Source organism: Fusarium keratoplasticum, chromosome 6 (assembly GCF_025433545.1).
Source record: "Fusarium keratoplasticum isolate Fu6.1 chromosome 6, whole genome shotgun sequence".
NCBI classification, from domain to species: domain Eukaryota; kingdom Fungi; phylum Ascomycota; class Sordariomycetes; order Hypocreales; family Nectriaceae; genus Fusarium; species Fusarium keratoplasticum.
Genome location: NC_070534.1, coordinates 3,429,935 through 3,447,256, shown reverse-complemented (window position 1 = coordinate 3,447,256; position 17,322 = coordinate 3,429,935). Strand labels below are relative to the sequence as shown.

The window sequence follows — 17,322 nt, the reverse complement described above, 5'->3', positions numbered from 1 at the left end:
TGTGCCGATTGAATGGCACTGATAGAATAACGACAGCAATGTCGCTACCCTTGTTTCTCTGAGTTGCCGTAAGGACCGTCTGAGGTGAAACGTGAGCAAGGTCCGTCTATTTCGTCTATATGGACCCTGGTTGAACAAGATTAAAGGAAAAACATTACGTCGTATCGTCAAATATCGTGAAAAGGTGGTCAAAGGTGGTTAACCAGCACAGTAAGGGCTCTTCTTCCTAATCCATTCACCCCATCGCCAGAGTACACAAGGGACAAGCAAGCAGAGAAACATGGCCGTACCAGCAAGCAGACCGTTTCCCCAAGCAATGCCCAGCTTCTCGTACATGGCAGGGGCAAAGAGGGGAAAGCTGAAGCCAGCCATGGTTCTCACGAATGCTGCTGCCCCAGTGGCACTGGCGGCGTATCGTTCGTAGGAGTCGACAATGTATGTTTGAGCGCATTGGAAGGACTGAATTAAGCCTGCTGCGAAGATGGCTGCACCGATGTTGGGTATAATCCAATGAAGTTGGAGATGGGCCGAGACACCGTATAAGACCAGACCAGCTGGTGTTACAAGCGCCGTGGGAAACATTAGGGGTACGCGAAATTCAGGTCGGCCGGGGTGGTTGTAGTGATTCTTGAGGGTAGCGTAGACCTGCAGATCAACTGTTAGTAACTTATAGTAGGTAGGTATGAGCAGCATGGGAGAGTTACCTTGTCGATCAGAGGTCCAGAGATCTGAAGACCTATCACAAACCCAACGCCCAGGGATAGGTAGTTTAAACTTGCTCGGCCGGGCTCTTGGTCGTATTGCTCTTCCCACACCATGGGGAACGAAGCAAGTCTTGAAGGTTGTCAGCTAGGACGACACAAGTTGAGAAGCATAGGTACTTACACCAAGTACATGAGGCCATAGAGATAAGCTCTATATAACGCCGTGATCTGAATAGCCGGCTGCGTAAACAACATGATGAACGGTCTCATCAAATTCTTCCGTAGTGACTGCAAGAATGTTCGATCGGGATTCTCAAACTCGGTGTGCAAGGCCATGTTGCCAGTCTCCTTGCGGAGCTTGTCGGCCTTTTTCTTGAGAATCTTGGGAGGATACGTCTCGTTCAGGAAGAGGAAGGCGAGGACTTGGACGAGGGCGTCGGCCATGGAAACTACCCAGAAGACCCAACGCCAGTTCATATACTGGGTCAGGTAACCTCCGGCTGTCTTGGTGTTAGTAGATGTTAAAGCTCAAGGCGATACTGTAGTCGACTGACCTATGGGTCCCACAGCAGGTCCAAGGAATGGAGCAAGACTGTAGATGGCTGTTGCAGTTCCTCGTTCTTCGGCTCTCCAACAATCACTGAGGACACCTCCTCCAAGCTATCATCCCAAGTGTTAGCAGAGTCAACATCAAAACGACGAGTCAAACTTACAGCTTGTGGAGCACTCCCACCGAGACCACTCAAGAACCGAAACACAAGGATCTGGTTCTTGGTCTGGGAGAAGCCACACACAGTGTTGAAGATGAGATAGATCATATTGGCAGACTGGAGAACAACAACCCTCCCGTACATCTCGGACAAGGGTGCCAACAGAAAAGGACCAATGGCGTAGGCGAGGAGGAAGATGGACATGATGAGATAAGTCTCAAAGTCCGACTCAATGTCAAACTCATCTGCCAAGTCGGGCAAAGCCGGGGCGAGCATGGTGGACGAGACGGGGGAGATGAAGGTGAAGCAGGAAACAAGTATAGTTGAAAGCCACTTTTTGTGCTTGGTCCAGTTGTGAGGGTTGGCAGGATCCTTGTTGCCATCCCAAGTCACCTTTGCGTCAACGAGTCAGCACATTGCATAGAAGGCGTGCTAGAAGTCCAAGACAAGGGGGGGTTGGTTAGCTGCTTACTAAGTTGGAGTCTTCTACTGGTGTTTCTAGAAGAGTTTCCGGATCCGACTGCTCCTCTAAATCGCGCACCGGACCGTACTGTTGTTGACCAGCTTGATGAGCGGCATCCGGAACTTCGAGAAGAGACGGCATTGGCCGTGGACGACGTAGAGGAGTAATGTCGGGTGGATCATGTCCCTCTCCCTCGTCCATCAGCCACGGGTAGTTGTGGCGTGATTTCTCATAGTTGGTGAGGACGTCGAACCTAGGACTCCAGGACCTCCAGATGGAAGACCGGGAGTTGGCTCTGGATAGGGTATGGATGCTCATGGTGGGTAGTGTAGTAAGAATAGCGAAGGTGTTATTCTAGACTGAGCTGCAGTGCAGGGCACAGAAGAGAAAAAGGGCGTTTGTGAAGAAACGAGAGAATGGTGTTAACGAATGAATCTGTGTGATTGATGCTTGACCTGTCTCTCCCTTGAAAGGATGATCATCACAGCGGCATTTTATCTATTCATGCCAGAGCATCAATCTGTCACAAACAAGCTGGCAATCACCTCCAGCCCCCCATCCCATCAAGATCCAACATTACGATCAAGGCACAGCCCTTCGCTAAAGGAATAGAAAAGAAGAAAAAGGGTCCACACGCGCCATCATTCCGCATCAGCTCTCGTGGCGGGTCTAGTTGCACCGCCTAAATGCCATGCCATCACTAACGCCGATGCCGTCATCAAGCCCAATGAGATGCACTCGCCTCGCATAAATGTTTCAAGAGCACGAGACTGACAGGCTTGTGCGGGCCTTTGAAACAGCTGTCACTGGTCGCCTCTTTGTTACGCGGCCCCGCAACGAAGCTCCATGATCCCTGTCGGTCATCATGGCAGATTGTTCGTCATGGTGGTGGCTGATGGCTCTTATCACAGCCTCTCTCATGCTCCCGACATCCTATTCGTCGAGAAAGAGATGCCAAGAGGGACAGATCAGTTAAGGTTTGCCAAAGCCGATCTTGGCCCCGTTTCAGCTGTTCTAAATATGAATGCCCTCCTCAGCTGCCGCTGCCGTGGAGGCATCTGGTTGGGAGCGGTATTCCAGTCTTAAACGCGGGTCACGTTAGGCTCGAGGGCCAAGAATTTCTTGACCAAGAAGCTAAATTCGACCCCGTCTGCCACTTTACTCGGGATGAGCCAAGTCCCCGAGTCTACCATCCTGCCCCGGTACAGAAATAAGCTTGTCTGCATGCTCTACCGAGGACGTGAATACCAAGGCTCGATGATCGACCTCAGCCTTCTGCCACAGCATTGGCAATGACGCGTCCACAGTCCTACAACTTTGCCCGACTCACCTTATTCAAACCGTCCTGGTCCTTTGACTCTAATCTGTACCCAGTGGCTGGGGCTGCTCGCGTGACGTGAGTGGATGTCCTTGTCCCCGCGACACTTTCTCGACGATTCCTGTGTGAGAAGGAAGGCATACGACATGTTGCTATTCCGGGTAATGCCCTCGATTCCTCTCCCAGCGCCTTCTTCTTGGCAGGTAGGACCCTACGCGAGAGAGGCTGAGCGAGAGAGGCGAAACGTCTGCTGGCATTGAGTCTGTGAATGAGGATGAACACCATGACCTAGATGAGCGGAATTAGAATGGTTGGATTGTCAAGAATATCTCGTCGTACAAGGAAGCTATTCCATCTATAAAACGATGCATCTGCACTCGTGAATCCATCTGGGAATATCATCATCATCCAAACCAACACTCTTCTCTTCAACATTCGCTTCACTCTCAGCCCTACAACTTGGCAACTTACATTCGCTCTGAATAATCACACTCCTACACTCGCTACCCACACTCTACCTCTTAAAGCTCTTATCACACGCTCTTATCTCACACACTCCTCTTGACTCTTCCTGACTCAGCAATGGGCTCCATCCCAATGCCAAGCGCCATGAGAATCCTCGTCTGCCCTTCCGGCTTCAAGGGAAGTCTCGAGCCCGGCACGGCGGCTGACTGCATCGAGGCCGGCATCCTCGCCGTTGAGCCTCACGCCTCGGTCCGTAAAGTCCCGCTCGTTGACGGGGGAGAGGGCTTCACCCGCGCCATCGTCTCGGCGACCGGAGGCACGCTCCGCCAGGTCCCCGTGACTGGGCCCGTGGGCGAGCCCATCTCGTCCTTCTTTGGCATCTTGGGCCGCTCCGGTGGGGAAGAAGCGGAAGAGGCCTGCACTGCTGTGCTGGAAATGGCTGCTGCCGCCGGTCTCAGCTTAGTGCCCCCCAGCCGCCGCGACCCCGGCAGCACCACCACCTTTGGCGTTGGGGAGCTCATTCTCGCTGCCCTAGACGCTGGGGCCACCCGTATTCTCGTCGGATGCGGGGACTCTGGAACCTGTGATGGTGGTGCGGGGATGCTCCAGGCTCTTGGCGCGACTCTACTCGATACCAACGGGCGCTCTCTGCCAACCGCTCGAGGCGGTGAATCCCTCCTTGCCCTCGACTCCATCGATCTGTCTGGGGTCGATCCTCGCATCTGGAAGACCAAGATTGGCGTTGCTGTCAACTGGCACAACGTCCTCTGTGGACCTGACGGCGTAGCCAACGTCTTTGGTCCGCAGAAGGGATCTACCCCAGAGCAGACCCAACGTCTCAGCCTCGCCATGGAGACTCTAGCGGGCGTAGCCAGCCGCATCCTCTGCGACAAGACTCTCCGACTAGCCCCAGGCGGTGGCGCATCGGGAGGTCTCGGAACAGGTCTTCGCCTGGTAGGGGCGCACCTTAGACCTAGGTATGAGATTGTGATGCAATACATCAACCTCCACAGCATCTTTGACGAGTGCGACCTGGTCCTGACGGCCGAGGGTGGCATCGACGACCAAACCCCACGGGGCAAGATCCCCGCAGAGGTTGCCCGCTTGGCCAAGAAGCACGGCCTCCCCGTCATCGCCATCGCGGGGACGATTGGGCCTGGCGCCAGGGTCAACTACGACATCGGGATCGACGCTTTTACTTGCATCATCCAGAGGCCCATGACATTGGACGACGCCGTTAGCGAGGCCGAGAAGCTGACCAAAGAGAGCGCAGAGTCCGTCATGAGGATTGTGGAGGTTGGAAGGATGCTCGGAAAGACGTATTGACGATTGATGATTACTGTATGTTCATGACTAGCGCAAATGCCTCAAATATTGACCCCATAATGAAACACTGCCTCCCACCGTTGGTGACACCTTGCAGGGGAAGAGCCCAAGGGGGGACTCGGGGGAGAGAAGATGACGCGGGGAAGATCCCCTCTTCTGTGACTCCTATTCGCCAAGAGGCCCTCGGTAGTCAAAACTAGCTCCATGTTCACTCCGCAAACTTAATGTTTAAGCTTAACCTCCTTCCGCAATAGGAAGGGTTCCCTCTGCGGGCGTACGGGAAATGCCGCATATATTTGGTGTCTGTATGGGCGCTCCATAGCTTAGAATCGTCCCCAGATGAAGCGTAGGCGACCAGATTGCTCCCTCTTATCGGACCACGTGCTATTGACCTTGGCTGGCCCTCATTCGACAGTGGCCTCTTTCCAGAAGAAAAGAACCACCCCGGGAAGGTTTGGTGGCCAGATAGAGTTCAAGCCCGCGCCAAACACCCTGGCTTTTATTGTTTGACATGATGCTCTGACTGGTAGACGAAGATACATGGCTGTCTCACTGCCTTGGCGACTACTCCTACTAGGCTGATCTTCGCTCCTTGGCGCATCATTCACAGCTTGGCTGTTGGTTCCTTCTCGTCTAGTCGTATGAGGGCCAAGGACGGCACTTGGCTCGGAGAGAGCTAAATGACTGATGTACAAGGTTTCTGAGGGGGAGATACAAGGGGGGTCATCTCAGAAGGGTGTCCCCCCTTGTACCCCAAGTGCAATCTAGATAAGCGCTACGACCAAAAACACGCACCAGAGCAAGGGGGGACCGCCTGGGGTAGCAGGATTCTAGACCGTCTGGAATCTCGCAAGCTTCGAGATGTTCGCCCGCACGACATGCTTGGACTCCATTACCCCATTACTCCGCACCCCACATCCCGGGACGGGTCGGCGAGATTTCCGGGGAGAAAGACAAAGAGGGTTAACGAGAGTCACTGGGTCTCAGTAGGAAGTGATTGACACTGGAGGGGAAAGACGTTGGAGCCGGACGGGAGAGTACATAATGGCTTCGTCTTCCCCTCGAAAAAAACGGTTTCTCTTCTCCCCAAGGCACTCAACAGTCTTGACTGCCCTCCTCTCCTCTTCAGAGCCAGCTAGATACTGCTGCATCTTTTCTATCAAGTCTTTGCATCATCAACATCATCTTGACACATCTCTGATTGTTCATGACCATGGATACCACTGCATACGACGACAAGACCGACGTCCGTCGCGACGTCGAGCCTCAGATCTTTCAAGATGAGAACCCAGAGAAGCCTATCCCCAAGGTCGAAAAGGTTGATTACTCTGGTGCTCACGAGAAGACGGATCCCAAGGAGATTGCTCTCGTGAAAAAGCTTGACCGATGGATGATGGTGAGTGGCCTTTACGAGATATGCCTTGACTCTGTTGCTTATCTGTCTAGCCCATGCTTTGGAGCATGTACTGGCTCAACTATCTGGACCGAAATGCCATTGCCCTGGCTCGTCTCAATGATCTCGAGAAAGATCTCAACCTCAAGGGCACAGGTACACGATTCCCCTGCACAACTCCTCATCAGTGCTATACTCACATGCATTCCCCTGTCTAGAATACCAAACCTGTGTTTCCATCCTGTTCGTCGGCTACATCCTCGCCCAGATCCCTTCCAACATGTTCCTCACCCGAACACGCCCCAGCCGCTACATGGTCAGTAAACGGCACATCTGATTGATAAAACCCCTTCAGAAAACTAACCCAGCTCAAAGGGCGTCATGATGATGCTCTGGGCCGTCGTCAGCGCTCTCACCGCCGTGGCCAAGGACTTCAAGGGCCTCCTCCTCACCCGCTTCTTCCTCGGTCTCACTGAAGCCCCGTACTACCCCGGCGCCGTCTACCTCCTCTCCATCTTCTACACCCGCAAGGAGGTCGCCACACGCATCGCCATCCTCTACACCGGCAACATCCTAGCCACCGCCTTCGCTGGTCTCATCGCCGCGGGCATCTTCTACGGAATGGACGACCTGGCTGGAATCGCTGGTTGGAAGTGGCTCTTCATCCTGCAGGGCGCCGTCACATTCGTCATTGCCGTCGTCGGTTACTTTGTGCTGCCTGATTTCCCGCAGACCACCTGGTGGCTGACGCAGGAGGAGCGTGACCTTGCGTACAACCGCATGGAGCTCGACACCGTCGCTAACAAGGGTGAGACCTCTACCTGGAAGGGTCTGCAGCAGGCCGCTAAGGATCCCATGGTCTGGATTTTCTGCTTCATGGGTTAGTGCTACCTTGTTCCCCCCCACACCACCAAAACTTGCTAACAAGATATCTCAGCTCATTTTCATCTCGCCGCAAATGGTTTCAAGAACTTCGTACGTTAATTTAAAGCTGAAAAAACCAGGTTTCGTTGAGTTCTGACGAAATTAGTTCCCCACCGTCGTCAAGACCCTCGGCTTCAACACCACCATCACCCTGGTCCTCACCTGCCCACCTTACCTAATCGCCGGCGCCAGCACCATTCTCGTCTCGTATTCTTCCGGAAAATTCAATGAGAGGACGTGGCACATTACTGCATCCAAGGCCGTCGCCGTGATTGGCTTCGCCGCAGCCGCCGCCACCCTCAACACCGCCGGACGATACGTGTGCATGGTTATCTTTACTATTGGCACATACGCCGTGAACAGTCTGATTCTCGGTTGGTGTGGCTCCGTCTGTGGCCAGACCAAGGAGAAGAAGGCCGTGGCTATTAGCATGGTGACTATGATCATGAACATCAGCTTCATCTGGACGCCCTACCTCTGGCCCTCTAGCGACGAGCCCCGCTACGCTATTGCCATGTCCAGCAGTGCTGCTTTCAGTATCGCTACCGCTGTGCTCGCTTGGGTGGCCAAGGTTATCATGATGAGGCGAAACCGCAAGCTCCGCAGCCAGGAGAGTGAGGCTACCGTCTTTTACGTGTACTAATCACGCAATCACGAAGCTACGAAGATGGAATCAAGCGAGGAGGATGTTGGAGTGCGGAGGACTCTCTACAGGGGCTATGGGGAGCTGGAAGATAGGACACTCCTTTACGTTATGTTGATATGAACCACTGGCAAGACGCCATCGACTGAGCTGTCGCCAACCAACAGTTTGTACAGTTGTACATAGCAAATCAAATCAATGGATTCAACAGCACATACCAACCTCCTGAAGACCGTGCGCCCCCATCTGTGCATCGTCGTGCAGCCAACACATATCCCTGGGTATCACACCTTACGGGGAATCCACCATGGAGGTTTGCTCACCATGCAGGTTGCAACCACAGTGGACCCGAATCTGTATGAAGGATCGTTCGAGACCCTGCTGTTCTAGAAGTGATCTTCCATTATACGCCGAGCCCATTGCGGGGAAGGTAGCATCAGAAGTCGGCGACCCCGAGACACCCCGGCATCTCAGGTCTTGGCTGTTGGGGAACACCACAGCGAGGAGATGCCATCCCCTGCTTCCACGGAGAAAGTGTTGCAACTTGTTGACCTACCAACCCCCTCTTCTTGTGACATGACGTAGTGAAACCTCAACCAAACGCACTACCCTCCTTGAACCATGTTGGACAAAACTCCCCGTCTGCGGAGTCGGTGAGGGGTTCACCTTGCCCGGTTGCTCCCGATGCAACCTCGCACTACGAGGCGCCGATCCCATTCGCTGCTCCCTTCCTATACCAGGCATCAATTAGTCAAGGGAACCTCTCAGCTGCCTCACTTAATCTCGCAAACATGCAACTCTATCTCCATCCTTAACCCATCTATCCATGTACTGTGCGCATGTCTCACGGTCAGGCCGAAGTTACCCCAGAGAGTGAATCCCTGGGTCTGACAGCTTGCAGGTGTTACGTCACACCGAGATGGTTTTGAGTCTCAGGGATGTAGATCCAACTTGTGCCGTTGCTGCTGTCTTGCGATGCAAGGTCGCCGGATAAGGCAGGTCTGATTGCCATGAGGGTTGCTCGCTTCAGGTGTTCTTTCTACACGGGGGAACAAATTTGCTGATGTTACACCTTCTCACGATCGTTGACAAGTGTCAACACCAGGCCAGGTGACCTTTTAAAAGTGAGAGATGAGCTATCAGCAGTGAGGGTTCTTATCATATTCGTAGGCACAGCGAACATCGAATCCGGCGGTACATGCTGATCATCAAGGTCTGTACCCTAATGCATGTTCCTAAGCATCAACCTGATTGACTTCCCCAGGTTCTCCCCCGCCTTGACTATGTGGACCAAAACAAAGCCCGGACCATCACTGGGGTGACTCCAGGGGCGGAACGACGGGTATGGCTTACCTCAAGTCGACATCGGGGATACACGGAAGGTCCAGGTGTTAGTGGTCTTCTACCCGAATACACCCTTGACGCGAGTCTTATCGTGTCCTATGTATCGCGCATCCCGTTAGATTACGCGAAGATACTGTTGGGTATGAAATAACTCGGGTTGGCCAATCCACGACTGGCAGAGGCTCTTGGCAATACCGGACCTGCAACTTCCGGGCTTTGGCGCCGGAGGAGGACGGAAAGCGGCCGCCGTCGACAATGATATGGTTGGCCATAGCGTCGCCGGCGCTTGGGGGTCTCTGAGACGAGTCAGTCTACACGACGTCTAGGCACCCTGTATAACCCTACTCCGCGGATGTTGTATCTGCCGCATCTTTATCGGTTGGTGTGAGATTACTCCTCCTGCAATCCCTTGTCTGGAACAAGATCTAGATGTTGAGTGAGACTTATTCCAAGGGGTAGCATTGGCCAGCGCCGACCTCCCACACGAAACTTTCAATAGTACCTCTGGCAAAGGCAATAGTTTAGGAAAGCATAAATAGTGGCGTGGACGAGGCGCCTTCCACGGTGCATGAACCCACCTCCCTTGTCTGTTACATGAGGCTGATATGCGTGAACCACAGACTTCGATCTAGGCCGTGGTGGGATGATTCCTCCGGGAACTCTCCCGATAAAAGTGCGGGAGCGAATGTAAATCTCTGAAGATGTTTTATGTCGTTGGGCTCATTATCTGGATCAAGATCAACAGCGGGGTCTGAGCCGGGGATCCCCATGCCACGAGCGCCCCCGTTTCCGTTGTTTGTGGAGCCTGGAGATGCAGGCAAGCCCGGGGAACATCTCTGGTACATCTGTGCGGGCGCAAGAACGCTGGCTAGTGGTGTGTCAAGCCCACAGGGCGGAGATAGTACCCCAGGTTGATGCGTAGACCCAATGGTGATCTGGGGACTGACAAATTGAGGGGGGTTTAATCCAGCAGTTGGGGGATAACCATCACGAGCGGGCGTTACGACGGGGGTCGAGAAACTGTATTTCCTCTTTCTAGCAGTGATCACGTCAGGTAGTTAGTTGGAGGACGAGATCCATCGGAGGCGGTGGCTTGGGCCATGTTGATGGTCGTCGTCCGGGGCCACTATCGTTGGATGAGTCTCAGATTCCAGGGGTGAGGGAGATGCCCTTCAGAAGGGAGCCAAACAGCGAGCCCCTGCGTGGCATGGTTGGTGTTCGGTCATCTGGCTCAGTTATCCCATCGAGGGCCGTAGTCACAGGGTTTGAGACCACCTTGCTGATCCATCAGTCCAGCCAAGGAGAGTCTCCAGTGAATAAGAGAAGCGATAGAGCCTGTGTTTCTGGGCCAGGCTGTCTCCTTTGTTTAAAAACAAGCCCACTGTACCATCGCGCCAAGCTGCCTCCCGGGGAAGAGTTTAAGCCGTGTGATTCCTGTGAGCTGTCAAGAGAAGGACTCTGAGTTTGAGAAGTTTGGTACACCATACTTACTCATGGTTGGAGGCACCCCAATTTGTTACTAAAGAAGAGACCAGGTGAAAAGTCCCTGATACCCACCATATCTATTAATACCACCTGGAGGTACTCAGACGTAGATCGCGGCGTCCCATATGCCATTCGGGTCTCTCCTGTAAAGATATCCGCGAACAGATAAAACTGTTTGGATTTTTTTTGCATGCACCGGGATGCATTTTCATCTTATTATTATTCTAGAACAGCCTAATACGCAATGAAAATACGACTTGCACTGTTTCTTTTATAGCTGACGATCCTGAGTAGCTGATGGTTTTGTCCGAGCCAGTAGTAAACTCGGGAGCCAACGTGAAATGTGAGTTACCAGTTTTGGTTTCGGCCCTCGGTAACTGTTTTTTTTTCTTCTTTTATAAACTGTTCAGTTATGTATGTAATAAGACGATTCATGCATGTTGCATCTATCGAAGGGTATGTTGGCCGCGTTGAAAGTGAGGCTGAGCTGATTGCAGCCTGATCTTCAAAACAAGGCTCTCGCATACTCGCGCACATTCGAATGTACGACAGTCGTCCGCCATGTCGTTTGGGTACGCCATAGGCGACGTGATAGCCGTCTTGGGCCTCATTGAACGCGTCGCCATCGAGCTCCGCAACTACAAGGACGCCCCTTCTCATTTCCAGCAGCTTCGTGTCGAGCTGGACCTCGTCCAGAGCACGCTACAACATGTCTTGCGCCTAGAACCAGAGAGCGACGAGGAGCGCCAGACCCTGGATCAGATCCGGGCAATTGTAGTCCACTGTTCGCAGCCTGTACAAGTCATGGCCGACAAGATGCGGTCTAAAGAAAGCAGCCTCGGCCATTTCCGAACGACCAGGAGCCTCTCCAGCATCGGAACAAGACTTCACTGGTCCATGGTGGCTCAGAGTGATGTAGACTCATTCAGAAAGACTATAATGTCTGAGATGGCAGCTATCAACATCCTCTTGAGCGTGCAGCAATTGTCCGGACACCCCTTGACCGGTGGCTGGATACAAGAGCTAAATAATTATAGGACTCGGGTGAAACAACTTGCATCACAATCTCGATGTATCGGTACCTCCCAAGCACTGGCAGTAGAGAGACACGCAAATGCCATCGCTGGCCACGCCACGTCCATTTTGAGCATAGCATCAAGAACGCAAAGCACCGTCGACGTCTTGGTGGCCAACATAGCTGTTTAGACGGAGACGCGTTCAAGACAAGCAAAAGCCTTGGACCGAAACCTGAAGGCTATCAATACGAACATCGATGACCTATCACGGAAAACTGGAAAGACTTCAACAATGATCCAGCGTCATGCCAAGCGTCTCTTTCGCCTGATGCAAGACATCAAGGAAATGTTTACTCTGTGAGACTCCCCAGTCAATTGTAGCACATTTTGACAGTTTAGCAACTAACTCGGTTATTAGATTTGCAAAATGCTCACAGGAAATGCTGGAGGCAATCTCTCGAAACACGTAGGTCTTCTTGGCAAGGCTGAAGTAGGTTATTAACCATTGGATGTAGGCGCATGCTTCTCGACATCACTGGCCAGTTAAAACGTATCATGCGCGCTATCGAAGCTATCCCGATGCATCTCACTCTTGATATCGTGAGGCTCGATGACGCTCACGGAGAGAGCTGGGCCCTACCCCTGCAGGCATGTCGCACTTGGAATGTAAGTCTTGTCTGTAAGAAAGTACTCTAAAAAACGAATGAGAACTAACTGCAGCAGTCATTTTCCAATATGCTTCGGCTCGTTGTATATGCCAACATGAGGCCCGGAGCAGATCTTATCGTACAGAACCGGTTCTCCATCATGATGGCACAAAACGGTATGGAACTTAATGCGAGAGTCTGGGAGCGTTTCATAAAGTCTGGGCTTCACATCGAGCAGGCCATGGTTGTCTCACGAGCTTCTTCTTTGGGAGAGAATTGCGCCGATTCTAGATGCAGTGGTAAAGTCATAAACCAAGCAGTGCAGCTAGATCAGCACCGCAAAGTATGGTAAGTGTCGAACCTGATACATCTTCCCAGGATGGACTAATCAAACACCCTCAGCACTTCGTGTGGTCGATGGACAACGTCACAGACGATCACAGCACCACTTGTGGAGCTATATGGCCCACAGACCCAAGAACCTGTCATCAGCCAGACGCGAGCGACCAGAAAACCAGAAATTGGTCCCCAGTTGCCCCCCATGCAACTCGAAGAGGAACCTGAAGCCTTCCGCAGGGTTACATTTTACCAGACCTCACCGCCTATTAAAGACTTTGAAGACGCCCGATACCGATTGGACAAAGACGCCAGGGATCCAGCTGCGAATGCCTTCTTTGGCTTTACGTGCCTCCAGGATGGGGAAGAGCGCGGCGACGCTGACTTGCTCCGAAGGTCAAAGCAGCACTTAGAAATCACTGTCACATCAGGTAAAAGAACCCAACATGCACAATTTACGCTCACCATGAAACCAGAACTGACACTGAGATCCTATCTAGATACTTTGAATTTTGAAAATTGGTACCTTCTTGGTAGAGCATGCATCCGGTTGGGAGACTATAGAGAGGCCTATGAAGCTCTTCAGCAGGCTGCTTGGCATGAAGGCCGGTGTCCCTCAGTCTGGAATACGATCGGGGTGTTATACTTCCAAACTGGTCAATATCTTGACTCACTAGATGCTCTAGCCAGAGCTGTTCACTTAAGTCCGTGGCTGTTTGAGCCCTGGTACAACCTGGGCGTTTTGGTAGGTCTCCCCATGTTGGTGTTCATCAAGGAACTGACACATATATAGTACGACCGCTGTTGTCAACCTAGTGATGCAGCAGACGCCTTTCAAAGGTGCATTGAATGTAATCCGGAATTTCTAGCGGCTCAGGCACGGCTCCGAGTTATCCGAAGCCAAATATCAGCTCCTAATACTCAAGTATCGAGTGATGACTTGAAAGCCGGTATGTATGATGGCCCGCTACGGATGCGTTATGATGGGGTCCTAGAGGCCGAAGGGGACAATATTGTGATAAACCCCATACGTGAGAGGGGAGTATTGGAGGAGGATGATTACAGCGGCGATGACAGTGACTATGATGATAGTGAGTATGAGGAAAATGAGTTCGAGGATAGTGACTACGAGGACAGTGGCAGCGAGGGTGATGATTCCTGGACTCGGCCAGCCGAACCTTCTGTCTCGGAGCCGATGGCCTGACGTATTCTTGGTTGTTGGAAGGGAAACTGTTATCGGATGACACCCGGGTAGCAGACAGATTGACAACTGGCAGGAGAGATACGATGTGTGCAGTTGAGATGAGGACGGGACTGGATGGGAGTTGATGGGCTCGGAGTTATAGAAACTTAACAAGGGAATGAGAATGCAAAGGAGAGGTAACGAACAGAAATTCGAGGCATTCGAGATTGATCAGAGGCAAGAAGCTGCAAGGTCGGATCTGTGGTGGCTCGCTCAAGGTGTTTTCCAGGCTTCCACACGTCAAGCCCTAGCAGCTGCTAAGCCCTCCCAAGCAGCGCCTTTCTTCAACAACGCGATCCGGTGCTGCCCGGTTAGCTCAATCGGTAGAGCGTGAGACTCTTACGAGTACACAATCTCAAGGTTGCGGGTTCGACCCCCGCATCGGGCTATTCCTATAAAATGATTGAGAACTTATTTTTTGCTGGTTTACTCTTTTTTGCTGGCCCTCGTTGAGATGTGTGTGAGCTGCTCATGTCTTTGTTTGGTCATACATGGGTGGTGGCTAGGACATCATGGCCGAAGGTGTGAACTTGAGTGATGACAAGGAACGCTGGCGAAAGAATCGTCAGGGCTGACATTTTCCCTACTATCCTTGCATCATATCCCTCTTTCTCCGATCCATTCGCTGTTGAAGGGACTTTATGAAACTTGCCGTTTTTGCGATACGCTTCAAGATTTGGTAAGGAGCCCGCAACTCAACGACGTTTGCCTCCCAAAGATCGTCTATTCCTACGGCCTTTAAAATAAAAAAACAGCAGAAAAGCCCCCGTAGCCGCCTGCAAAGTTGGTTGCGGAGGTTCTGCCGTTCGGTTAGAACAGAATCACAAAAAAGTACTCATACTTTATGTTAATATTTGACATAATATTTCATGAGTTTGTCCTAGTTTCATATATCTATTATCGCATTTTGAGTAAATGTTTTTAAAACATTAGCTAAATTCCTCATAAGACAAGCACCGTTCTGTCAAAAGGGCTAAGGATGCAAAGTATCCAATCCTGAATTCTATCTCCAAGGCCGTAATGACGTTGAATCTCCCCCCCTTTGTAACAATCCAACAAAAACCCGCCTCGACTTGCCTCATGAGTTCCGTGGACATTCCCTCCCCCAACCGACCAAAGCCTGCTGATAACCTGCTGAAGCGTGGACATACTGGGCGGCTGTTCTATGATGGTGGTTGAACAAACACCGTGGAAGTTGGTACCGAAAGCCCTGAGCTGCAGCGATGTGATCAAGGTACCGGATTCTCTATTCTTGTCGTTGAATCGGCGGATGGCTGCCCCGCAGTCCGAAACAGTGTGCTCCTTCAAGAGACAAATAGCGAAGATACTCGAGGCCATCATAATAGTATTGAGCATGCTTCACCCAGATTCACGTTCTCCCTGTTTTCACCATCCCAGGGAGGTCAGTTGGGAAAGAAACGACACTGCTTGGCTGCTTATGGTAGAAGTACTACTGAAGTCCGCCATTTCTGTCGTTTTTATGACGGGATTGCGTTCCGCAACGTCCCCGCTAGGTACAACCCTGGCTTGCTGGTTCACCCTTGTCTGCATCCTCAGTTCGTCAGAGGTCAGATTCCCTCGTAACCCCGTCAATTCCAAGCCCTCGCCGACAGGCACAAGGTCCTCCAAGCCAACTTCAGTGTCGTCCGTCTGGCTGAAGTGCGCTAGCTTCTGCTCCGCCAGGATCTTCACTGCTTCTGTGTCACCAAGGAGTTTGACGTTTCGTATGTTGGATTGCGTCAACAGATAGAAGCCAATGTTTGTGGTGAGAAGCGAAAGAACCCTCAGCACTGAACCATTCAGTACTTGCGAAGCGGCGTCTTGGAAGATGTTGTGGCCAATGTGTTCGGAACCGTGTTCTCCGGACTGGGAAAGGAGATCTCCAAAGTGTCGTTGGCACAGACTCGTGACTTGTCTTGCGTTGGATAGAGCATAGCGAAACGTCACAACTCGTGAAGCGGACACAGGCAGCGAGTCTCCGGGTGAAACAACACTCTTGTCGGGCAGCTCTAACCTTGTGAGCATGCCGCGACGAATGCATAGAAGTTTCATGAGTGGCCGGATAGCGGTTTGAGCAAAAATGGCCCCGTACTTGATCTTGTTGGCAAGCGTTTGGAATAGTTGCGGATGGAGCAGAAACAATGGTCCACGCCCACCCTGCACATAGGCAATGAATTCTTGTCGAAGCATTTCCTCACGGAGAGAAGGTTGCACGGCGAATTCCTTGTGTCGCATAAGATCGAGGGATTCGGGGTCCTGCCCAAGTAGCCGTGCCATGCCATGCCAAGCTTCTCAAATTCCTTGCCAGTCTTGATGGTATCCCAGGCGTCTCCGTTGTAGAATGTCTAAGGTGCGATGGGATCATTTTCGCCGCCGTGCGCGGATAAGTTTGTTGGTGGTTGAACAAGGGTTTTTGGCGGCATGACCCTCGTCACACACGACCCAGTTGAATTGTGCACTTCGAATGCGCAACACAAGCTTCTTTTCTTAGACCAATCCGCCGAGATTTTTTTCGTATTCAGAGGCGAGGGTCGTCTCATCGTCAATGGGAAGTTCCTGCTCAGTGATATACCTTTGGGTCTCTGTGTGAGGCAGCCTGTTTGTCAACCCACGCTTGAAGTTCCGTCGTGTCACTGATTATGAAGTCCCTCACGTTTGCGTCGATGGGGTCGATCTTCGAGCCGTAGCAAACGGCAATGTCGTAGTAATCGCCGAACCATTTCTTGAGCTCCCAGAAAATTTGATGGCACACGGAGGGAGGGCAGAAAATGACGCTCGGTTTAAAATGCTTCTCTTCTTCGATGAACTTCAGAGTTCCGCTTCCAACGCGCGCTCAATTCGGTGACAGTGCAGCGCCAACGCCACCCCGATCTGTAAATCTTGCCAATACCGCACTCATCTGCTAGAATGGCGACGCGGATTGGCCATGTCAATTGCTTCTCAATCCAGTCTGGGCCTGAACAGTTATGATAACCTGGAACATGAACTCATGTGGCACCGGCCCATCAGTAGTCTGTTTACCCATAAGTTGGTGAGGTCTAGCCGGAGGGGCGTGCGCCTTCATGCCAGGGACGCGTGTACCTTCAGACCAATTCCCGTCGTCCGAAGTGTCGATTCCCAATTCCTCGTAGAGGGCCACGAGGTCGGTGCCCTTGGGAAGGAAGGTGTCCATCAAATGGCGCATCATCCGCTGAATGTTAAACGCAACCTCATCCTGAGAGCCTTCCCCGGTACCTGTGCCCAGGTCCCCGTTGGCGGTAGATCACGCTCGTCAATACCGGCTCCGAGCTTCCGACTTCAGCAGC

General features: G+C 52.1%; 5 protein-coding genes across 5 annotated transcripts; 3 read left to right on the top strand and 2 right to left on the bottom strand.

Annotated features, from left to right (window-relative positions):
• Nucleotides 1–198: 198 nt before the first annotated feature.
• NCS57_00905100 (MFS domain-containing protein) lies at nt 199–2,195 on the bottom strand (the record flags this gene model as incomplete). The annotated part of the gene is made up of 6 exons (XM_053058839.1): nt 199–645; nt 705–834; nt 886–1,204; nt 1,259–1,364; nt 1,418–1,807; nt 1,887–2,195. The coding sequence occupies 6 exons, from the start codon at nt 2,193–2,195 to the stop codon at nt 199–201; spliced, it is 1,701 nt and encodes a 566-aa protein (XP_052912670.1).
• A 1,582-nt stretch (nt 2,196–3,777) lies between these two features.
• On the top strand, nt 3,778–4,986 carry NCS57_00905000 (uncharacterized protein; the record flags this gene model as incomplete). Its single annotated transcript, XM_053058838.1, has 1 exon — nt 3,778–4,986. One exon carries the CDS (start codon nt 3,778–3,780, stop codon nt 4,984–4,986), a length of 1,209 nt encoding a protein of 402 aa, XP_052912669.1.
• A 1,213-nt stretch (nt 4,987–6,199) lies between these two features.
• NCS57_00904900 (uncharacterized protein) lies at nt 6,200–7,946 on the top strand (the record flags this gene model as incomplete). Its single annotated transcript, XM_053058837.1, has 6 exons — nt 6,200–6,382; nt 6,433–6,535; nt 6,598–6,695; nt 6,755–7,259; nt 7,317–7,354; nt 7,410–7,946. 6 exons carry the CDS (start codon nt 6,200–6,202, stop codon nt 7,944–7,946), a joined length of 1,464 nt encoding a protein of 487 aa, XP_052912668.1.
• A 3,390-nt stretch (nt 7,947–11,336) lies between these two features.
• Nucleotides 11,337–13,978, top strand: NCS57_00904800 (uncharacterized protein; the record flags this gene model as incomplete). The annotated part of the gene is made up of 8 exons (XM_053058836.1): nt 11,337–11,761; nt 11,999–12,148; nt 12,210–12,257; nt 12,307–12,457; nt 12,515–12,786; nt 12,841–13,205; nt 13,461–13,519; nt 13,568–13,978. 8 exons carry the CDS (start codon nt 11,337–11,339, stop codon nt 13,976–13,978), a joined length of 1,881 nt encoding a protein of 626 aa, XP_052912667.1.
• Nucleotides 13,979–15,403: 1,425 nt separating this feature from the next.
• Nucleotides 15,404–16,294, bottom strand: NCS57_00904700 (SNF2-rel-dom domain-containing protein; the record flags this gene model as incomplete). Its single annotated transcript, XM_053058835.1, has 1 exon — nt 15,404–16,294. One exon carries the CDS (start codon nt 16,292–16,294, stop codon nt 15,404–15,406), a length of 891 nt encoding a protein of 296 aa, XP_052912666.1.
• Nucleotides 16,295–17,322: the final 1,028 nt, after the last annotated feature.